Source organism: Oncorhynchus mykiss, chromosome 18 (genome assembly GCF_057628025.1).
Source record: "Oncorhynchus mykiss isolate SJ-2025 chromosome 18, ASM5762802v1, whole genome shotgun sequence".
In the NCBI taxonomy this organism is placed as follows: domain Eukaryota; kingdom Metazoa; phylum Chordata; class Actinopteri; order Salmoniformes; family Salmonidae; genus Oncorhynchus; species Oncorhynchus mykiss.
Window position 1 is genome coordinate 52,592,186 of NC_143039.1, and position 20,362 is coordinate 52,612,547.

At 42.5% G+C, this 20,362-nt stretch overlaps 1 protein-coding gene across 14 annotated transcripts in view; it reads left to right on the forward strand.

Annotated features, from left to right (window-relative positions):
- Nucleotides 1-20,362, forward strand: part of LOC110496356 (rho guanine nucleotide exchange factor 2) — a 106,108-nt gene that overhangs the window by 51,083 nt on the left and 34,663 nt on the right. For all 14 annotated transcript variants that reach the window (XR_016488528.1, XR_016488529.1, XM_090208763.1 and 11 more), the window contains 8 exons: nucleotides 5,467-5,629; nucleotides 7,439-7,506; nucleotides 10,126-10,189; nucleotides 10,469-10,601; nucleotides 14,438-14,547; nucleotides 14,876-15,019; nucleotides 15,379-15,629; nucleotides 19,414-19,539. Coding sequence is in view for 12 of the 14 variants with exons in the window: in XM_090208763.1 (XP_090064889.1) it covers nucleotides 5,467-5,629; nucleotides 7,439-7,506; nucleotides 10,126-10,189; nucleotides 10,469-10,601; nucleotides 14,438-14,547; nucleotides 14,876-15,019; nucleotides 15,379-15,629; nucleotides 19,414-19,539 (1,059 nt within the window). In the remaining 2 variants the exon portion in view is untranslated. The remainder of the gene's footprint in view (nucleotides 1-5,466; nucleotides 5,630-7,438; nucleotides 7,507-10,125; nucleotides 10,190-10,468; nucleotides 10,602-14,437; nucleotides 14,548-14,875; nucleotides 15,020-15,378; nucleotides 15,630-19,413; nucleotides 19,540-20,362) is intronic.

The window sequence follows — 20,362 nt, forward strand, 5'->3', positions numbered from 1 at the left end:
CGTAAACTGAAATTAGACAAACTATTGGGAAATGGAGGAGTGATGTCTGCATTTGACACATTTTTAAGTAGTAACTTTCCAAGCACAATTAGTGACCAGAGTAAAAACCATCATCGTCACTGTGCTTCCTTATGTTATTATTTTGATCGGTATTGCTACCTGTATGTATGGTTGTGTTGAACTTAATCAAACAAAATAGGAATACTTCCTACAGTACAGAAGTGAGGTGGGAGGGAGCTATTGCAATCTATAGCACACATGGGAAACCGTGTAGGAGAATGTGTGTAGGCGTGAATGTGTTCGAACGAGAGGACCGAGGGCGAAGGACACATCTTGAGAGTTAGAAATAAAGAGTGAGAGGAGGGGGATGGAGAAAGATGTTGTGTGAGATACAGGGAGGGCGAGATGGAGGATACGACTTCCGTAGAGAGCAATGACTCTGGTGCATTCCAAAGTTGTGTGTCAGGTTGGAGGGACTCTCTCACACACACACACACACACACACACACAGGCCAATATTAGACTGACTCCCCGTTTTCTTCTTGTCCCTCTGTATGGTATGTCGATTAGGGAGACTAAACTTGAATCCACCTCAGGCTCTGCTTTGCCCAGCATCCCTCCAGAGGACATAAATCAGGCTACAGGGCCACTTCAGTCCACACAGCAGTCCTTAATCTGGAGCGGCACACATACACACACATTTGATGTCAATACACATACCAACACACAGAAAGCATGGACATTCTAGGAAACACACTGTATAAGAGGTATGAAACTTTGTGTGTGTGTTTGCCGTTGCTTTATCAGTGACTCAGTGAAGTAAACCGGTGGAAGACTATAAAATGAATCCCCCTATAGACTCTGTCCATATTCCCATGTCTTTCTCAGTGTTATCGTCCTGACACCTTTTAATGACACCCTCTATATCTCTCTCTATCTCACCCCATCTATTCTTTCACTCCCTGATGTATTGCTCACTTTAGCGTTTAAGCCAATTATACAGCACTAGGCTGTGTATTCAGTGAGTGAAAAAAAGTATTTGATCCCCTACTGATTTTGTACGTTTGCCCACTGACAAAGAAATGATCAGTCTATCATTTTAATGGTAGGTTTATTTGAACAGTAAGAGACAGAACAACAAAAATCCAGAAAAACAAATCAAATCAAATGTATTTATATAGCCCTTCGTACATCAGCTGATATCTCAAAGTGCTGTACAGAAATCCAGCCTAAAACCCCAAACAGCAAGCAATGCAGGTGTAGAAGCACAGTGGCTAGGAAAAACTCCCTAGAAAGGCCAAAACCTAGGAAGAAACCTAGAGAGGAACCAGGCTATGTGAGGTGGCCAGTCCTCTTATGGCCGTGCTGGGTGGAGATTATAACAGAACATGGCCAAGATGTTCAAATGTTCATAAATGACCAGCATGGTCCAATAATAATAAGGCAGAACAGTTGAAACTGGAGCAGCAGCACGGCCAGGTGGACTGGGGACAGCAAGGAGTCATCATGTCAGGTAGTCCTGAGGCATGGTCCTAGGGCTCAGGTCCTCAGAGAGAGAGAAAGAGAGAATTAGAGAGAACACACTTAAATTCACACAGGACACCGAATAGGACAGGAGAAGTACTCCAGATATAACAAACTGACCCTAGCCCCCCGACAAAAACTACTGCAGCATAAATACTGGAGGCTGAGACACATGTCAAAAATTTTATAAATTGATTTGCATTTTAATGAGAGAAATAAGTATTTGACCCCCTCTCCCAGGTGTCTTTTATACAGGTAACGAGCTGAGATTAGGAGCACATTCTTAAAGGGAGTGCTCCTAATCTCAGTTTCTTACCTGTATAAAATACCTGTCCACAGAAGCAATCAATCAGATTCCAAACTCCCCACCATGGCCAAGACCAAAGAGCTGTCCAAGGATGTCAGGGACAAGATTGTAGACCTACACAAGGCTGGAATGGGCTACAAGACCATCGCCAAGCAGCTTGGTGAGAAGGTGACAACAGTTGGTGCGATTATTCGCAAATGGAAGAAACACAAAAGAGCTGTCTATCTTCCTCGGCCTGGGGCTCCATGCAAGATCTCACCTCGTGGAGTTGCAATGATCATGAGAACGGTGAGGAATCAGCCCAGAACTACACAGGAGGATCTTGTCAATGATCTCAAGGCAGCTGGAACCATAGTCACCAAGAAAACAATTGGTAACACATTACGCCGTGAAGGACTGAAATCCTGCAGCGCCCGCAAGGTCCCCCAGCTCAAGAAAGCACATATACATGCCCGTCTGAAGTTTGCCAATGAACATCTGAATGATTCAGAGGACAACTGTGTGAACGTGTTGTGGTCAGATGAGACCAAAATGGACCTCTTTGGCATCAACTCAACTCGCCGTGTTTGGAGGAAGAGGAATGCTGCCTATGACCCCAAGAACATCATCCCCACCGTCAAACATGGAGGTGAAAACATTATGCTTTGGGGGTGTTTTTCTGATAAGGGGACAGGACAACTTCACTGCATCAAAGGGACGATGGACGGGGCCATGTACCGTCAAATCTTGGGTGAGAACCTCCTTCCCTCAGCCAGGGCATTGAAAATGGATCGTGGATGGGTATTCCAGCATGACAATGACCCAAAACACACGGTCAAGGCAACAAAGGAGTGGCCTAGCCAATCTCCAGACCTTAATCCCATAGAAAATCTGTGGAGGGAGCTGAAGGTTCAAGTTTGTAATGCAATTCCTCTTCTTCAGAGGAGGAGTAGCAAGGATCAGACCAATGTGCAGCGTGGTAAGTGTTCATAATGATATATTTAATAAATCAACAGAACACTGAACAAAACAACAAAAGTACAAACAAACGACCGAAACAGTCCCATATGGTGAAAACACTAACACAGGATACAACCATCCACAAAACACAATAGAAAACAGGCTACCTAAATATGGCTCCCAATCAGAGACAACGACTGACACCTGCCTCTGATTGAGAACCACACTAGGCCAAAAATATAGAAATATAACAACAGAACAAAACATAGAAAAAACAACATAGATGCCCACCCCAACTCACTCCCTGACCAACTAAAATAAATTATAAATAAAAAAGGAACTAAGGTCAGAACGTGACAGAGTTGCCAAACGTCAGCCTCGAAACCTTAATGACTTGGAGAAGATCTGCAAAGAGGAGTGGGACAAAATCCCTCCTGAGATGTGTGCAAACCTGGTGGCCAACTACAAGAAACGTCTGACCTCTGTGATTGCCAACAAGGGTTTTGCCACCAAGTACTAAGTCATGTTTTGCAGAGGGGTCAAATACTTATTTCCCTCATTAAAATGCAAATCAATTTATAACATTTTTGACATGGGTTTTTCACTGTTCAAATAAACCTACCATTAAAATACAGACTGATCATTTATTTGTCAGTCAGTGGGCAAAAGTAGAAAATCAGCAGGGGATCAAATACTTTTTCCCCTCAATGTATATATATATAGAGAGAGAGCTTTGCCTCTGATACATCAGAAATTACTAATTATAAACTTCATTGGTATATTTATTCTCTTTTCCCTGTAAAAATGTTAGTGCTTTGCATTGCTGCATCAAAATAACAGTTTACTTTAAACAGGTACACAAACATTGACCAACAATTAGGGACAGTACAGATGTATAGGTTTGGAAGACCTGGCCCAGCATATCAGTCAACCCTGAATGTCATGGGTCACCACTGAGATGATGATGATGCCAAAATGTAATGGTAATATTGGCAAATGTTAACTTTTGGACATCACTATACTGTATAAGTAGTCCCGGATAGATTCAGAGAAGTATTTCTCAACTCCTGTCCCCACAACCCACATTTATTTTCTCAGCCAAGCACAAACACACAATTCAACTTGATGTGACGAATAATCTATTCATTAAGACTTGCTTTATCAACCAGACAATTTATCAGGTGTGTTTGTGCTGTGTGGACTATGAGATGGTGGAAAACACCATGAAGGTCATTGTCTAGACATTTACCACTCAGCAATATTTATATTTTAATTACGACATGGCAAACTACAGTCAACCTGTCTAGCTTGGGTTCCTCTTTTACTGCAAAAGTTCATGTGATCACCACAAGCCGTTCTCCAATTTGCTTCTCAATATCAGCCTTCTGTAGAAAAACAGCGGAAACAGAGAAACAGACATAAGGCAATGATGGGGTAGTGAGTGAGAAGGTGTAGAAAGACAGTGAAAACACAGACGTCTATTGTGTTGCATTCTGGGTCTATGTTGTGTAAAGTGCTGGGAGTCATCTTCTCTCGCTCTCTCTCTCTCTCTCTCTCTCTCTCTCTCTCTCTCTCTCTCTCTCTCATATTAACGTCCTCTGCTGGTGATCGCTGTCAAAAAATACTGACCAGTTTTGTAAATCCTCTTACTTTTATAGTGGCATTTGGTTTTGAGACCTACCCACACGTACTGATCTCACACACAGAGAATCAAGTCTCTAACTCTCACCTTTAGCCTCAATTATTTCACACTGAATGCAGAAAAACTTTTGACCTCAAATGAAAAACTGCACAAATGCGGTTTTGTGGTGCCCTCCCTCTTTTGCCGCTGTTGCCCTAGTAACAACTCACCCTGCCCACTTTAGCCCCAAAAGAGGAAGCCTTCCCTGTCTACTTCCTGTGCAGGATGTCAACATGGCAACAGACATAAGGCTGTCCCTCCCCTGACACACAGACAAAAATACGTTACTTGGCACAACTCTAAAAGAATGGAAAGACATTGTTAACCCTTCACTGCTACCGTATACCTGTTTCTGCTTGAACAATCAATCCCAACACAGGAAAATGTACAGGTTCAATGTGGCGGCAACTGCTTTTAGTTCCCAAGAAGTCATCAATTTATGTTGCATAAAGTTCTACTCCATCAGACTGGTTCCCAAAGACACTGAACATTGCTCATGCTTCTGTGACAGGAACACACTGGAGTTTTTAGTAGGAGGTAGCATCAGCTATTAAGTTAGTTAGTCAGGGCGACTATGGCCTGCCTCGTCAAGGTAGCTATGGTTACAAGATGATTGTGGACATTGCATTAGGAAATCCTCATTAATGATGGAACGTTACAATGATAACAATGGGGTGTGTGACGAATCCGGGTAGGGGGGGGGGGGGGGGGCGACTCCCTCTTTAGCTTTTGTTATTCTCACATCTAATTTTGACACTTAAGAGGGCTACTGGTAACGCTTAGATTTTGCTTCCTTTTGCTATTGTCACGAGCTGTAGACTTTCCACCAACATGTTTCTTTAAGGTACTGATGGAATGTAAAATGCCTCTTTTTTAAAAGCAGAAGAGTAGGAGGGTTAAGGGAAGTTCTGACACATGATTTAAACTCTTTAACCTGTCCACCTCATGTCAAAGGTGCCATTGTATGTCATCAGTGCATTCTGCTTCTCTCCTCCTTTTTTTCATTTCCTCCCAGAATAAGGAGAAGGAACGCATGAGGGAGAGGGAGAAGGAGGCGCGGGACAGGGAGGCGCGCTACAGCAACGGGCATCTCTTCACCTCCCTCACCGTGTCGGGGACCACCCTCTGTTCAGCATGCAACAAGAGCATCACTGCCAAGGAGGCCCTCAGCTGCCCCAGTGAGTACTACTAATGCTACTACAAATACTACTACTACTACTACTAATACTACAAATTAATACAACTACTACCACACACACAGCACCCCAATAGTGGCCATCAACTGACCTAGTAAGCCTTGCCTATCCACCAGATCCTTCAGACACAGGCCTGAGCTACACAGCATGTGTAGCTCAGCAAACCAAAAGAACATCTCAAAAACGTACCACAACCCTATACCTCCCTAAAACCCTAAGACGATTTACAAAAAGTGCAGCATCATTTATCAGGACATACATTGTCATATCACTCTATGGTGGCAGAATATTGAGGCACTACCAAAGGGAACAATCTACGCTATTTATACCATTCCTTTACAAGCAAATGAACCTGTTAACTCTCCAAATAAGTTACAACACAGTAATGAACTACAATGTGACTATCAATTCCATTTCAAATAGTTACATTATGGACATTGATCTACATGCAGTCAGATAATGGGTGAGAGTTGGGGATGGTGAGCTTCTCACCCACTCAAAAACACATCTCCACTGCCATCCTCACAGGCAAATTGGCCTAGAAGGAGCTGCAGCCCAATGTATTTTCATTACATTTGATATAACTTACAATAGATTGTGCTGGAATACATTTTGGTTTGTGTGTTATGCTAAGTATTTATTTTGAAATATTTACATTATTATAGGAATACATTTTGACACACAGTTCACACACAAATATACATGAATTTATGCAAAACTTGCCATGGTGTGTGTCAGTCATGTGCACAGGCAAAACATTTCACACACAAATATAGACACGTGTCACATACACACACACACACACACACACCCTTTCCTGTTATGCCTATATACTTCACTTTTTCTGCTGGGTAGCATTTCTTCATTTCTCAACCAAACCTGATTCAGTTTTCCAGACAGAGAGGGTTGGTTACAGATAACAAACAGTTCCTGTGTTGTCAGGACTCCATGCCCCTATACAGATAATAGCCCTGGTGTTCTGTCAGAACTGTGCACCCTGTGCTGGCCTGCACCAGACTCTGCTCTGATAGCTCATCTGTATCTGTGGCAGGCGGTAACCGCTAACATAGCCAGGCGCTAACTATGTACCTTGCAGGTTCTTCCTAATTTGAGGGGGAGTTAAAGGTTAAAGGTCACTGTCTCATGACGTTGTTCAAATTCCTAATACTAAATTATGAAATATGCTCAATTTAGTTCAGGGTGAATACCATTAATGCTAGTACACTTACTCACCAGATTTAGTTTGGCTTGATTTCACCACACCAAATCAAACCGGTGAATAAGTAAAAGCAAATAAATTCAGTGTTCACTCAAACAATTGTCTTAAAAGATCTCTCTAAAAAAATGTTTTTCCTGCAACAGGGAGTCAGGTTTGCGTTCTTCAGTGTGTAAGCCTACAAATTTAAGTAGGCTTTATGTCTAGATTTGGGTCAGAGAAGTGTTTAGGGCGGGCGGGGGAGGACCAGTGGAACTGGGTTAGAGGGTTCTGAAACACCCCTGGGTCTCTCCTCCCCTCCGCCAGATGTGTCTAAACCCTAACTTCCTGTTCACAAACCCTGCACAGGAAGTGAAACGATGGCCACAAACGAAGCAGGTGGGACAGGGAAAGAGAAGTGGGAAGAGAGAGGGAGATCCTCACCATATATTAAAAGTTTCCCCATATTTGATGAAGGTTGACATATAAAACAGAGGAACAAAGATACATATAGGGTAGGGGGGACATTCAGAGTGCGAGAGAGAGAGAAAATGTTTGAAAGAGTGAATCACGTGTGTGTTTTCTTTTTCTCACAGCCTGCAGTGTAACTATCCACAACCGCTGTCGAGACACGTTGCCAAACTGTGCCAAAATGAAACAGAGGGTAAGAGATAACATGAGGATGTATATACAGGGTATTCGGAAAGAATTTTAGAATGCGTTCCAGCCTTATTCTAAAACGGATTAAATCGTTTTTCCCCCTCATCAATCTACACACAATACCCCATAATGATGAAGCAAAAACAGGTTATTAGAATTATTTACTAATTTATTAAGTATCATAAAAATAAATCACATTTACATAAGTTTTCCTATGCTTTTACTCAGTACTTTGTGGAAGTACCTTTGGCAGTGATTACAGCCTTGAGTCTTCTTGGGTATGACACTACAAGCCTGGCACACCTGTATTTGTGGAGTTTCTCCTATTCTTTGCAGATCGTCTCAAGCTATGTCAGGTTGAATGGGGAGCATTGCTGCACAGCATACAATGATCTTTTAGATGATTCTGTGCTTCCAACTTTGTGGCAACAGTTTAGGGAAAGCTCTTTCCTGTTTCAGCATGACAATGCCCCTGTGGACAAAGCGAGGTCCATACAGAAATGATTTGTCGAGATTGGTGTGGAAGAACTTGACTGGCCTGCACAGAACCCTGGCCTGAACCACATTGAACATCTTTGGGATTAATTGAATCTGACTGCAAGTCAGGCCTAATCGCCCAACATCAGTTTCCCACCTCACTAATGCTCTTGTGGCTAAATGGAAGCAAGTCCCCACAGCAATGTTCTAACATCTAGTGGAAAGCCTTCCCAGAAGAGTGGAGGCTGTTGTAGCAGCAAAGGGGGACCAACTCCATATTAATGCCCATGATTTTGGAATGAGATGTTCGACGAGCGGGTATCCACATACTTTTGGTCATGTAGTGCATATGTATACAGGGGAAGTTGGACATTTACATACACCTTAGCCAAATACATTTAAACTCAGTTTTTCACAATTCCTGACATTTAATCCTAGTTAATATTCCGTGTCGTAGGTCAGTTAGGATCTCCACTTTATTTTAAGAATGTGAAATGTCAGAATAATAGTAGAGAGAATTATTTATTTCAGCTTTTATTTCTTTCATCACATTTCCAGTGGGTCAGAAGTTTACATACACTCAATTAGTATTTGGTAGTATTGCCTTTAAATGGTTTAATTTGGGTCAATTGTTTCGGGTAGCCTTCCACAAGATTCCCCACAATAAGTTGGGTGAATTTTGGCCCATTCCTCTTGACAGAGCTGGTGTAACAGTCAGATTTGTAGGCCTCCTTGCTCGCACACACTTTTTCAGTTCTGCCCACAAATTTTCTATAGGATTGAGGCCAGGGCTTTGTGATGGCCAATCCAATACCTTGACTTTGTTGTTCTTAAGCCATTTTGCCACAACTTTGGAAGTATGATTATGGTCATTATCCATTTGGAAGACCCATTTGCGACCAAGCTTTAACTTCCTGACTGATGTCTTGAGATGTTGCTTCAATATAGCCACATCATTTTACATCCTCACGATGCCATCTATTTTGTGAAGTGCACCAGTCCCTCCTGCAGCTAAGCACCCCAACAACATGATGCTGACACCTCCGTGCCTCACGGTTGGGATGGTGTTCTTCGGCTTGCAAGCCTCCCCCTTTTTCCTCCAAACATAACGATGGTCATTATGGCCAAACAGTTCTATTTTTGTTTCATCAGACCAGAGGACATTTCTCCAAAAAGTACAATCTTTGTCCCCATGTGCAGTTTCAAACCGTAGTCTGGCTTTTTGATGGCGATTTTGGAGCAGTGGCTTCTTCCTTGCTGAGCGGACTTTCAGGTTATGTCGATCTAGGAGTTGTTTTACTGTGGATATAGATACATTTGTACCTGTTTCCTCCAACATCTTCATAAAGTCCTTTGCTGTTGTTCTGGGATTGATTTGCACTTTTCGTTCCAGAGTACGTTCATCTCTAGGACCACAGAACACGTCTCCTTCCTGAGCGGTTTGACGGCTGCGTGGTCCCATGGTGTTTATACTTGCGTACTATTGTTTGTACAGATGAATGTGGTACCTTCAGGCATTTGGAAATTGCTCCCAAGGATGAACCAGACTTGTGGAGGTCTACAATGGTTTTTCTGAGGTCTTGGCTGATTTATTTGTATTTTCCCATGATGTAAAGCAAAGAGGTACTGAGTTTGAAGGTAGGCCTTGAAATACATCCACAGGTACACCTCCAATTGACTCAAATTATGTCAATTAGCCTATCAGAAGCCATGACATAATTTTCTGGAATTTTCCAAGCTGTTTAAGTGCACAGTCAACTTAGTGTATGTAAACGTTTAACCCACTGAAATTGTGATACAGTGAATTATAAGTGAAATAATCTGTCTGTATGCAATTGTTGGAAAAATGACTTGTGTCATGCACGAAGTAGATGTCCTAACCGACTTGCCAAAACTATAGTTTGTTAACAAGACATTTGTGGAGTAGTTGAAAAATGATTTATAATGACTCCAACCAATAGACATTATGGAGTATTGTGTGTAGGCCAGTGACACACAATCTCAATTTAATCCATTTTAAATGCAGGCTGTAACACAACAACATTTGGAAAAAGTAAAGTGGTGTGAATACGCTCTGAAGGCACTGTATACAAGCATGTAATAATATGTGGTATATGATATTGAACTGTACTCTATGTAACCACAGCAACAGAAGATGGCTCTCATGAGGAACAACTCAGCTCTGCAGAGCGTGACCCTTCGTACCAAAAGTCAGTACATGCAAATGCGCACATGTATGCTACATTCTTCAAATTCTTTTTTACATATGCAAAGGAAAACGTATTTTTCACTATTGGGTTGGTTTGTAATAACAATCCGTTTTGCAATTGAACAAAAGTATCTGTAGTTTCACTTTTGAACTCTGAAATTGCATCTGACTCCTTTTTCATTATAAGAGTTTCCCTTTTATAATATTTCACTATATTTCTCCTCCTCTTCTCCTTCCTCCTCTATTCCCTCCTACTCCAACTTTATCTACTCCTCGTTAGCCCCCATGATGAGGGAACGCCCCAGCTCTGCCATCTACCACTCTGACAATCTCCGCCAATCCTTGCTGGGCTCGCGCCGCGGACGCTCCGGCCTTTCCCTCTCCAAGAGTGTCTCCACCAATAACATTGCAGGGTGAGCCCCGCCACTGCCTGCTCATTGGTCAAAGCACAAAAAGGGGGAGGTTACGAGGGAAACCACAGTCAAACTTGTCATTGACATTAATAGTGACATCATGCCACGTATAGACTTTTCATAGTAGAAATGAAAGTCCCACTCACTAGTTAATATATATACAGTGCCAGTCAAAAAATTTGGACACCTACTCATTCCTGGATTTTTCCTTATTTTTACGATTTTCTACATTGTTGAATAATAGTGAAGACATCAAAACCTTGAAATTAAATATATGGAATCATGTCGTAAGCAAAAAAAGTGTTAAACAAATCTAAATATATTTTATATTTGAGGTTCTTCAAAGTAGCCACCCTTTGCCTTGATGACAGCTTTGTACACTAATGGCATTCTCTCAACCATCTTCTTGAGGTAGTCACCTAGAATGCATTTCAATTAACAGACACATCTCAACATCAACTGTTCAGAGGAGATTGCGTGAATAAGGCCTTCATGGTCGAATTTCTGCAAAGAAACCACTACTAAAGGACAACAATAAGAAGAGACTTGTTTGGGCCAAGAAACACGAGCAATGAAATCTGTCCTTTGGTCTAATGAGTCCAAATTTGACTCAAATTTGACTAATTTGTGAAACGCAGAGTAGGTGAATGGATGATCTCCGCATGTGTGGTTCCCACCGTGAAGCATGGAACAGGAGGTATGCTGGTGTGGGGGTGCTTTGCTGGTGACACTGTCAGTGATTTTATTTAGAATTCAAGGTACACTTAACCAGGATGGCTAACACAGCATTATGCAGCGATATGCCATCCCATCTGGTTTGTGCTTAGTAGGACTATATTTTGTTTTTCAACAGGGCAATGACCCAAAACACACATCCAGGGCTATTTGACCAAGAAGGAATGTGATTTATTGCTGCATCAGATGACCTGGCCTCCACAATCACCCGTCCTCAACCCAACTGAGATGGTTTGGGATGAGTTGCACCGCAGAGTGAAGGAAAAGCAGCCAACAAGTGCTCAGCATATGTGGGAACTCCTTCAAGACTGTTGGAAAAGCATTCCTCATGAATCTGGATGAAAGAATGCCAAGAGAGTGCAAAGCTGTCATCAAGGCAAAGAGTGGATACTTTGAAGAATCTAAAATCTAAAATATGTTTTGATTTGTTTAACACTTTTTTGGTTCCACATGATTCCATATGTGTTTTTTCATAGTTTTGATGTCTTCACTATTATTCTACCATGTAGAAAATAATCATAAATAAAAAGAAACCTTGAATGAGTAGGTGTGCCCTTTTGACTGGTATTGTATATTCAACAAAAATATAAACGCAACATGGGACCAAGTGTTGGTCCCATGTTTAATGTACTGAAATAAAAGATCACAGAAATGTTCCTTATGCACACAAAACTTATTTCTCTCAATTGTTGTGCACAAATTTGTTTACGTCTCTGTTAGTGAACATTTCTCATTTGCCAAGATAATCCATCCACCTGACAGGTGTGGTTTATCAAGAAGCTGATTAAACAGCGTGATCATTACACAGGTGCATCTTGTGCTGGGGACAATTAAAGGCCACTCTAAAATGTGGAATTTTGTCACCCAACACAATGCCACAGATGTCTCAAGTGTTGAGGGAGCATGCAATTGGCATGCTGACTGCAGGAATATCCACCAGAGCTGTTGCCAGATAATTTAATGTTAATTTGAGGAGTATTTCTGTCTGTAATTAAGCCCTTTTGTGGGGAAAAACTAATTCTGATTGGCTGGGCCGGTCTCCCCAGTGGGTGTGCCTGGACCCTCCCAGGGCAACTCATGGCTGCGCCAATTTCGAGTCATGTGAAATCTATAGATTAGGGCCTAACAAATGTATTTCAATTGACTGATTTCCTTATATGAACTGTAACTCAGTAAAATTGTAGAAATTGTTGCATGTTGCGTTTATATTTTTGTTCAGTGTGTGTGTGTGTGTGTGTGTAAGTAAGTATGTGTGTGTATATACAGTGCCTTGCGAAAGTATTCGGCCCCCTTGAACTTTGCGACCTTTTGCCACATTTCAGGCTTCAAACAAAGATATAAAACTGTATTTTTTTGTGAAGAATCAACAACAAGTGGGACACAATCATGAAGTGGAACGACATTTATTGGATATTTCAAACTTTTTTAACAAATCAAAAACTGAAAAATTGGGCGTGCAAAATTATTCAGCCCCCTTAAGTTAATACTTTGTAGCGCCACCTTTTGCTGCGATTACAGCTGTAAGTCGCTTGGGGTATGTCTCTATCAGTTTTGCACATCGAGAGACTGACATTTTTTCCCATTCCTCCTTGCAAAACAGCTCGAGCTCAGTGAGGTTGGATGGAGAGAATTTGTGAACAGCAGTTTTCAGTTCTTTCCACAGATTCTCGATTGGATTCAGGTCTGGACTTTGACTTGGCCATTCTAACACCTGGATATGTTTATTTTTGAACCATTCCATTGTAGATTTTGCTTTATGTTTTGGATCATTGTCTTGTTGGAAGACAAATCTCCGTCCCAGTCTCAGGTCTTTTGCAGACTCCATCAGGTTTTCTTCCAGAATGGTCCTGTATTTGGCTCCATCCATCTTCCCATCAATTTTAACCATCTTCCCTGTCCCTGCTGAAGAAAAGCAGGCCCAAACCATGATGCTGCCACCACCATGTTTGACAGTGGGGATAGTGTGTTCAGGGTGATGAGCTGTGTTGCTTTTACGCCAAACATAACGTTTTGCATTGTTGCCAAAAAGTTCAATTTTGGTTTCATCTGACCAGAGCACCTTCTTCCACATGTTTGGTGTGTCTCCCAGGTGGCTTGTGGCAAACTTTAAACAACACTTTTTATGGATATCTTTAAGAAATGGCTTTCTTCTTGCCACTCTTCCAGAAAAGGCCAGATTTGTGCAATATACGACTGATTGTTGTCCTATGGACAGAGTCTCCCACCTCAGCTGTAGATCTCTGCAGTTCATCCAGAGTGATCATGGGCCTCTTGGCTGCATCTCTGATCAGTCTTCTCCTTGTATGAGCTGAATGTTTAGAGGGACGGCCAGGTCTTGGTAGATTTGCAGTGGTCTGATACTCCTTCCATTTCAATATTATCGCTTGCACAGTGCTCCTTGGGATGTTGAAAGCTTGGGAAATCTTTTTGTATCCAAATCTGGCTTTAAACTTCTTCACAGCAGTATCTCGGACCTGCCTGGTGTGTTCCTTGTTCTTCATGATGCTCTCTGCGCTTTTAACGGACCTCTGAGACTATCACAGTGCAGGTGCATTTATACGGAGACTTGATTACACACAGGTGGATTGTATTTACCAATATTAGTCATTTAGGTCAACATTGGATCATTCAGAGATCCTCACTGAACTTCTGGAGAGAGTTTGCTGCACTGCTAGTAAAGGGGCTGAATAATTTTGCACGCCCAATTTTTCAGTTTTTGATTTGTTAAAAAAGTTTGAAATATCCAATAAATGTTGTTCCACTTCATGATTGTGTCCCACTCGTTGTTGATTCTTCACAAAAAAATACAGTTTTATATCTTTATGTTTGAAGCCTGAAATGTGGCAAAAGGTCGCAAAGTTCAAGGGGGCCGAATACTTTCGCAAGGCACTGTATATTTATATATATATCTCCGTTTGTACTTTTGTTGTTTTCTGTGTACTCATACATATGTGGATGGTTTCTGTGTGCATGTTTGTGTTTACTGCATATGCATATGGCATGTGTATATTATACATGTTTATTGGTGCATGTGTATATGTGTATATATGTATATTTGTGTTTTTGTCCTGGCATGTGTCCTCGTCCATGCCTCTGTATAGGAACCTGAATGATGACTCTCCCTTGGGGCTGCGCAGGATCCTGTCCCAGTCCACAGACTCGCTCAACTTCAGGAACAGAGCTATGTCCATGGAGTCGCTCAACGACGAGGGTAAGACCCAGGGATGTGGTTGTGCCTTCCTGGGATTAAACGTGGGACATTTGTGCTATGTATTTGCTACTGATCTTAAGCCTAGGCATACAGATTGTGTAACTTATGCAAGTCTTTGGGTCTGGGATAAGGTTGCATCCATTACATAGGGAAAGCCTCAGGGATTTTGGGTAGACGGTAAAAGGGATATTGGCAACTATCATGTCCATGTCTACATTGAAAATGTTTATATGAAAAAAGGATGAATATATATTCATTGTCAGGAGAGATTTTAAGACAAATAGAGGCCATTTGTTGTTTACACTGGATGAATGTTTTACTCTCTCAGGAGAAGTGTACTACGCCTCCATGCTGGAGGAAATGGAGATTGAGGGGCGGGATTTTGAGGCGGACTCATGGAGCATGGCGGTGGACTCGGGCTACCTGCAGACGCATCGCAAAGACATCATCAAAAGGCAGGACGTCATCTATGGTGAGAGTGGTGACATGCACTGTACGTCTTGAACCTCTTTCCCTTTGTGGTGAAAAGTTCATGGGCTGGGCGATGGAAAAAATAGCAATTGCAGAGGCTGCTTGTTTCAGATCATGGCCACCATCCACTACTGTTGTGCCCTTGAGCAAGGCACTTAACCCCGACATACGTAGCTCCAGGGGTGCAGCTGACACTGTGCCTCCTCCCAAATGTTCATATGTGTGTGTTTCTGTCAGGTGATGTGTTTCTTTCAGGTGATGAACAGAGCAAAATATTAATTTCCTTCGCTAGATGGGCAATTCTATTGTATCCCCATGTTACATGATTGACTCTTTCTTTGCGTTTTTTGTCCCCCGCAGAGCTGATCCAGACAGAGCTGCACCACGTGCGGACACTTCGCATTATGGAGCGGGTGTTCCGCCAGGGCATGCTGGAGGAGGTGCAGCTGGAGCCGGGCGTGGTGCACGCCATCTTCCCCTGCCTGGACCGCCTCACTGGCATCCATGTACGCTTCCTGGCACAGCTGCTCACACGGCGCAACCACAGCCTGCAGACTGGCAGCACCTACAACTTCACTATCCACCAGCTGGGAGATGTGCTGCTGGAACAGGTACAGTAGGTAGACAGACATGGACATTATACCAACTGCCTTATGTGATGTATACATTTACCATCCTATATCTATCTATCCTACCCTGCCTTTCTAAGCGTCTTCGAAAGCCAAGTTATCAAACAAATCACCGACCATTTCGAATCCCACCGCACCTTCTATGCAATCTGGCTTCCGAGCTGTTCATGGGTGCACCTCAGCCACGCTCAAGGTCCTAAACGATATCATAACTGCCATCGATAAGAGACAATACTGTGCAGCCGTATTCATCGACCTGGCCAGGGCGTTCCACTCAGTCAATCACCACATTCTTATCGGCAGACTCAACAGCCTTGGTTTCTCAAATGACTGCCTCACCTGGTTCACCAACTACTTCTCTGATAGAGTTCAGTGTGTCAAATCTGAGGGCCTGTTGTCCGGACCTCTGGCAGTCTCTATGGTTGTGCCACAGGGTTCAATTCTCGGGCCGACTCTTTTCTCTATACATCAATGATGTCGCTCTTTCTGCTGGTGATTCTCTGATCCAACTCTTTGCAGACGACACCATTGTGTATACTTCTGGCCCTTCTTTGGACACTGCTAACTAACCTCCAGATGAGCTTCAATGCCATACAACACTCCTTCCGTGGCCTCCAACTGCTCTTAAATGCAAGTAAAACTACATGCATGCTCTTCAACTGATTGCTGCCCACACCTGCCCGCCCGTCCAGCATCACTACTCTGGACGGTTCTGACCTAGAATATGTGGACAACTACAAATACCTAGGTGTCTGGTTAGACTGTAAACTCTCCTTCCAGACCCACATTAAGCATCTCCAATCCAAAATTAAATCTAGAATCAACTTCCTATTTCGCAGGAAAGCATCCTTCACTCATGCTGCCAAACATACCCTCGTAAAACTGACTATCCTACCGATCCTCAACTTCACCGATGTCATTTACAAAATAGCCTCCAACACTCTACTCAACAAATTGGATGCAGTCTATCACATTACCATCCGTTTTGTCACCAAAGCCCCATATACTACCTACCACTGCGACCTGTATGCACTCGTTGGCTGGCCCTCGCTTCATACTCGTCGCCAAACCCACTGGCTCCAGGTTATCTACAAGTCTTTGCTAGGTAAAGCCCTGCCTTATCTAAGTTCACTTGTCACCATAGCAGCACCCACCCGCAGCACTCGCTCCAGCAGGTATATTTCACTTGTCTTCCCCAAAGCCAATTCCTCCTTTAACCGCCTTTCCTTCCAGTTCTCTGCTGCCAATGACTGGAACGAACTGCAAAAATTGCTGAAGCTGGAGACTCTTATCTCCCTCACTAACTTCAAGCACCAGCTGTCAGAGCAGCTCACAGATCATTGCACCTGTACATAGCCCATCTGTAAATAGCCCATCCAACTACCTCATCCCCATACTGTATTTATTTATTTTGCTCCTTTGCACCCCAGTATCTCTACTTGCACATTCATCTTCTGCACATCTACCACTCCAGTGTTTAATTGCTATATCATAATTACCTCGCCACTATGGCCTATTTTATTGCCTTACCTCCCTTATCTTACCTCATTTGCACACACTGTATATATACTTCCTTTTTTTCTACTGTATTATTGACTGTATGTTTGTTTATTCCTTGTGTAACTCTGTGTTGTTGTATGTGTCCAACTGCTTTGATGTATCTTGGCCAGGTCGCAGTTGTAAGTGAGAACTTGTTCTCAACTATCCTACCTGGTTAAATAAAATATATATTTTTAAATTCATGTTTAATTTAACCTTTATTTAATTAGGCAAGTCAGTTAAGAACAAATTTTTATTTACAATGACGGCCTAGGAACAGTGGGTTAACTGCCTTGTTCAGGGGAGAACAACAGATTTTTTTCCTTGTCAGCTCGGGGATTCGATCTAGCAACCTTTTGGTTACTGGCCCAACACTCTAAACACGAGGCTACCTGCCGCCCACCCATCCTAATTTGTCATTCATTCTTTGTAAGCCCTGATCAACTATCTGGCCTTGATGGTCATATGTAATCTTAACTACAGTCGTGGCCAAATGTTTTGAGAATGACACAAATATGAATTTTCACAAAGTTTGCTGCTTCAGTGTCTTTAGATATTTTTGTCAGATTACTGTTTTTGTTATTGTTACTATGGAATACTGAAGTATAATTACAAGCATTTCATAAGTGGCAAAGGCTTTTATTGACAATTATATTAAGTTAATGCAAAGAGTCAATATTTGCAGTGTTTACCCTTCTTTTTCAAGACCTCTGCAATCCGCCCTGGCATGCTGTCAATTAACTTCTGGGCCACATCCTGATGGCAGCCCATTCTTGCATAATCAATGCTTGGAGTTTGTCAGAATTTGCGGGTTTTTGTTTGTCCACCCGCCTCTTGAGGATTGACCACAAGTTCTCAATGGGATTATGGTCTGGGGCGTTTCCTGGCCATGGACCCAAAATATCGATGTTTTGTTCCCCGAGCTACTTAGTTATCACTTTTGCCTTATGGCAAGCTGCTTCATCATGCTGGAAAAGGCATTGTTCGTCACCAAACTGTTCCTGGATGGTTAGGAGAAGTTGCTCACGGAGGATGTGTTGGTACCATTCTTTATTCATGGCTGTGTTCTTAGGCAAAATTGTGAGTGAGCCCACTCCCTTGACTGAGAAGCAACCCCACACATGAATGGTCTCAGGATGCTTTCCTGTTGGCATGACACAGGACTGATGGTAGCGCTCACCTTGTCTTCTCCGGACAAGCTTTTTTCCGGATGCCCCAAACAATCAGAAAAGGGATTCATCAGAGAAAATGACTTTATCCCAGTCCTCAGCAGTCCAATCCCTGTACTTTTTGCAGAATATCAGTCTGTCCCTGATGTTTTTCCTGGAGAGAAGTGGCTTCTTTGCTGCCCTTCTTGACACCAGGCCATCCTCCAAAAGTCTTCGCCTCACTGTGCGTGCAGATGCACTCACACTTGCCTGCTGCCATTCCTGAGCAAGCTCTGTACTGGTGGTGCCCCGATCCCGCAGCTGAATAAAATTTAGGAGACAGTCCTGGCGCTTGCTGGACTTTCTTTGGCGCCCTAAAGCCTTCTTCACAACAATTGAACCGCTCTCCTTGAAGTTCTTGATGATCCGATAAATGGTTGATTTAGATGCAATCTTACTGGCAGCAATATCCTTGCCTGTGAAGCCCTTTTTGTGCAAAGCAATGATGACGGCACGTGTTTCCTTGCAGGTAACCATGATTGACAGAGGAAGAACAATGATTCCAAGCACCACCCCCCTTTTGAAGCTTCTGTCAGTCTGTTATTCAAACTCAATCAGCATGACAGAGTGATCTCCAGCCTTGTCCTCGTCAACACTCACACCTGTGTTAACGAGAGAATCACTAACATGATGTCAGCTGGTACTTTTGTGGCAGGGCAGAAATGCAGTGGAAATGTTTTTGGGGATTCAGTTCATTTGCATGGCAAAGCGGGACTTTGCAATTAATTGCAATTCATCTGATCACTCTTCATAACATTCTGGAGTATATGCAAATTACCATCATACAAACTGAGGCAGCAGACTTTGTTGAAATTAATATTTGTGTCATTTTCAAAACTTTTGGCCATGACTGTAAACTATACAGCCAGAGGAGTATGGTCCTTCCCTGGTTCCTCTCGAGGTATTCTTCCTTCCAGGGAGTTGATCCTAGCCACTCTGCTTCTGATTGAACTTTGGGGTCTAGGCCAGGGTACTTTAAATATATGTTACTTGATTGACGGATTGATTGTTTCTCTCAGTTCTCGGGCCAGTGTGCTGACGAGATGAGAAAGACCTACGCTGAGTTCTGCAGCCGCCACCTGAAGGCTGTCAAGCTGTACAAGGAGCTGCTGGCCAGAGACAAGAGGTTCCAGTACTTCATAAGGGTAAGATGAAGAAGGAGAAGGGAAAAACAAGGATAGAATGAGTGATGAGACTTAATGCAATTTTTTACTTTTAAAACAATGCGTTTTGGAACGCTTTGGCACTATTCACATAATGTATTTCCTGTCAATAAAAAACCTTGAATTGAGTTTGAAAGGGGAGGGGGGGGAGTAGAGTGAACAACAGAGGAAAGGCTTTTGTGTTTTCATAATTCTTTAATAAACCCACATTTTTGTCACCGTTACTACGGTTTTAATTGCGATGATCATAATATTTGGTTGTTTCACCTTCCTTAGCAGAGAGAGAGAGAGAGAGAGAGTGAGAGAGGGGTCACATAGAAAGCAAAATAGGCCAATGGGAATGTGTGCGTACTTGTGTGTTTACTGATAATGAGTGTTCTGAACTGTGAGGAGTTGGAGTTGCATTACCATTTACTTTGCTAACCTTGCCTTTTGTAATTGGCACCTTTCCAATTAATAATTTATACTCCGTACAATATCATGTGTTATTTGATATTTTTCTATTGTAAGTTGTATTTTTTATCTTTCATTTAGATTTAAAGCTCTTCAAGCTAGTTTTGAAGTTGTTTCATTCGTATCGAGTGACGTCGCCAGAATTTCGGTTTAAAATATGATTTGCTCTTGATTGCGTTACAAAACACAGATATTTGTTTTTTTCCAACCATCCCTCGTGTGTTTGCCGCTTTTCCTGTCTCTTCTCAACTCTTTTTGTCTTGTTCATATTAATTTCTTCCCTTCTCCTGCTCTTTCGCTCTTATACCCTCTCTTTCACTCTCCTTCGCCTTTCTCTCTCACACGCTTTCCT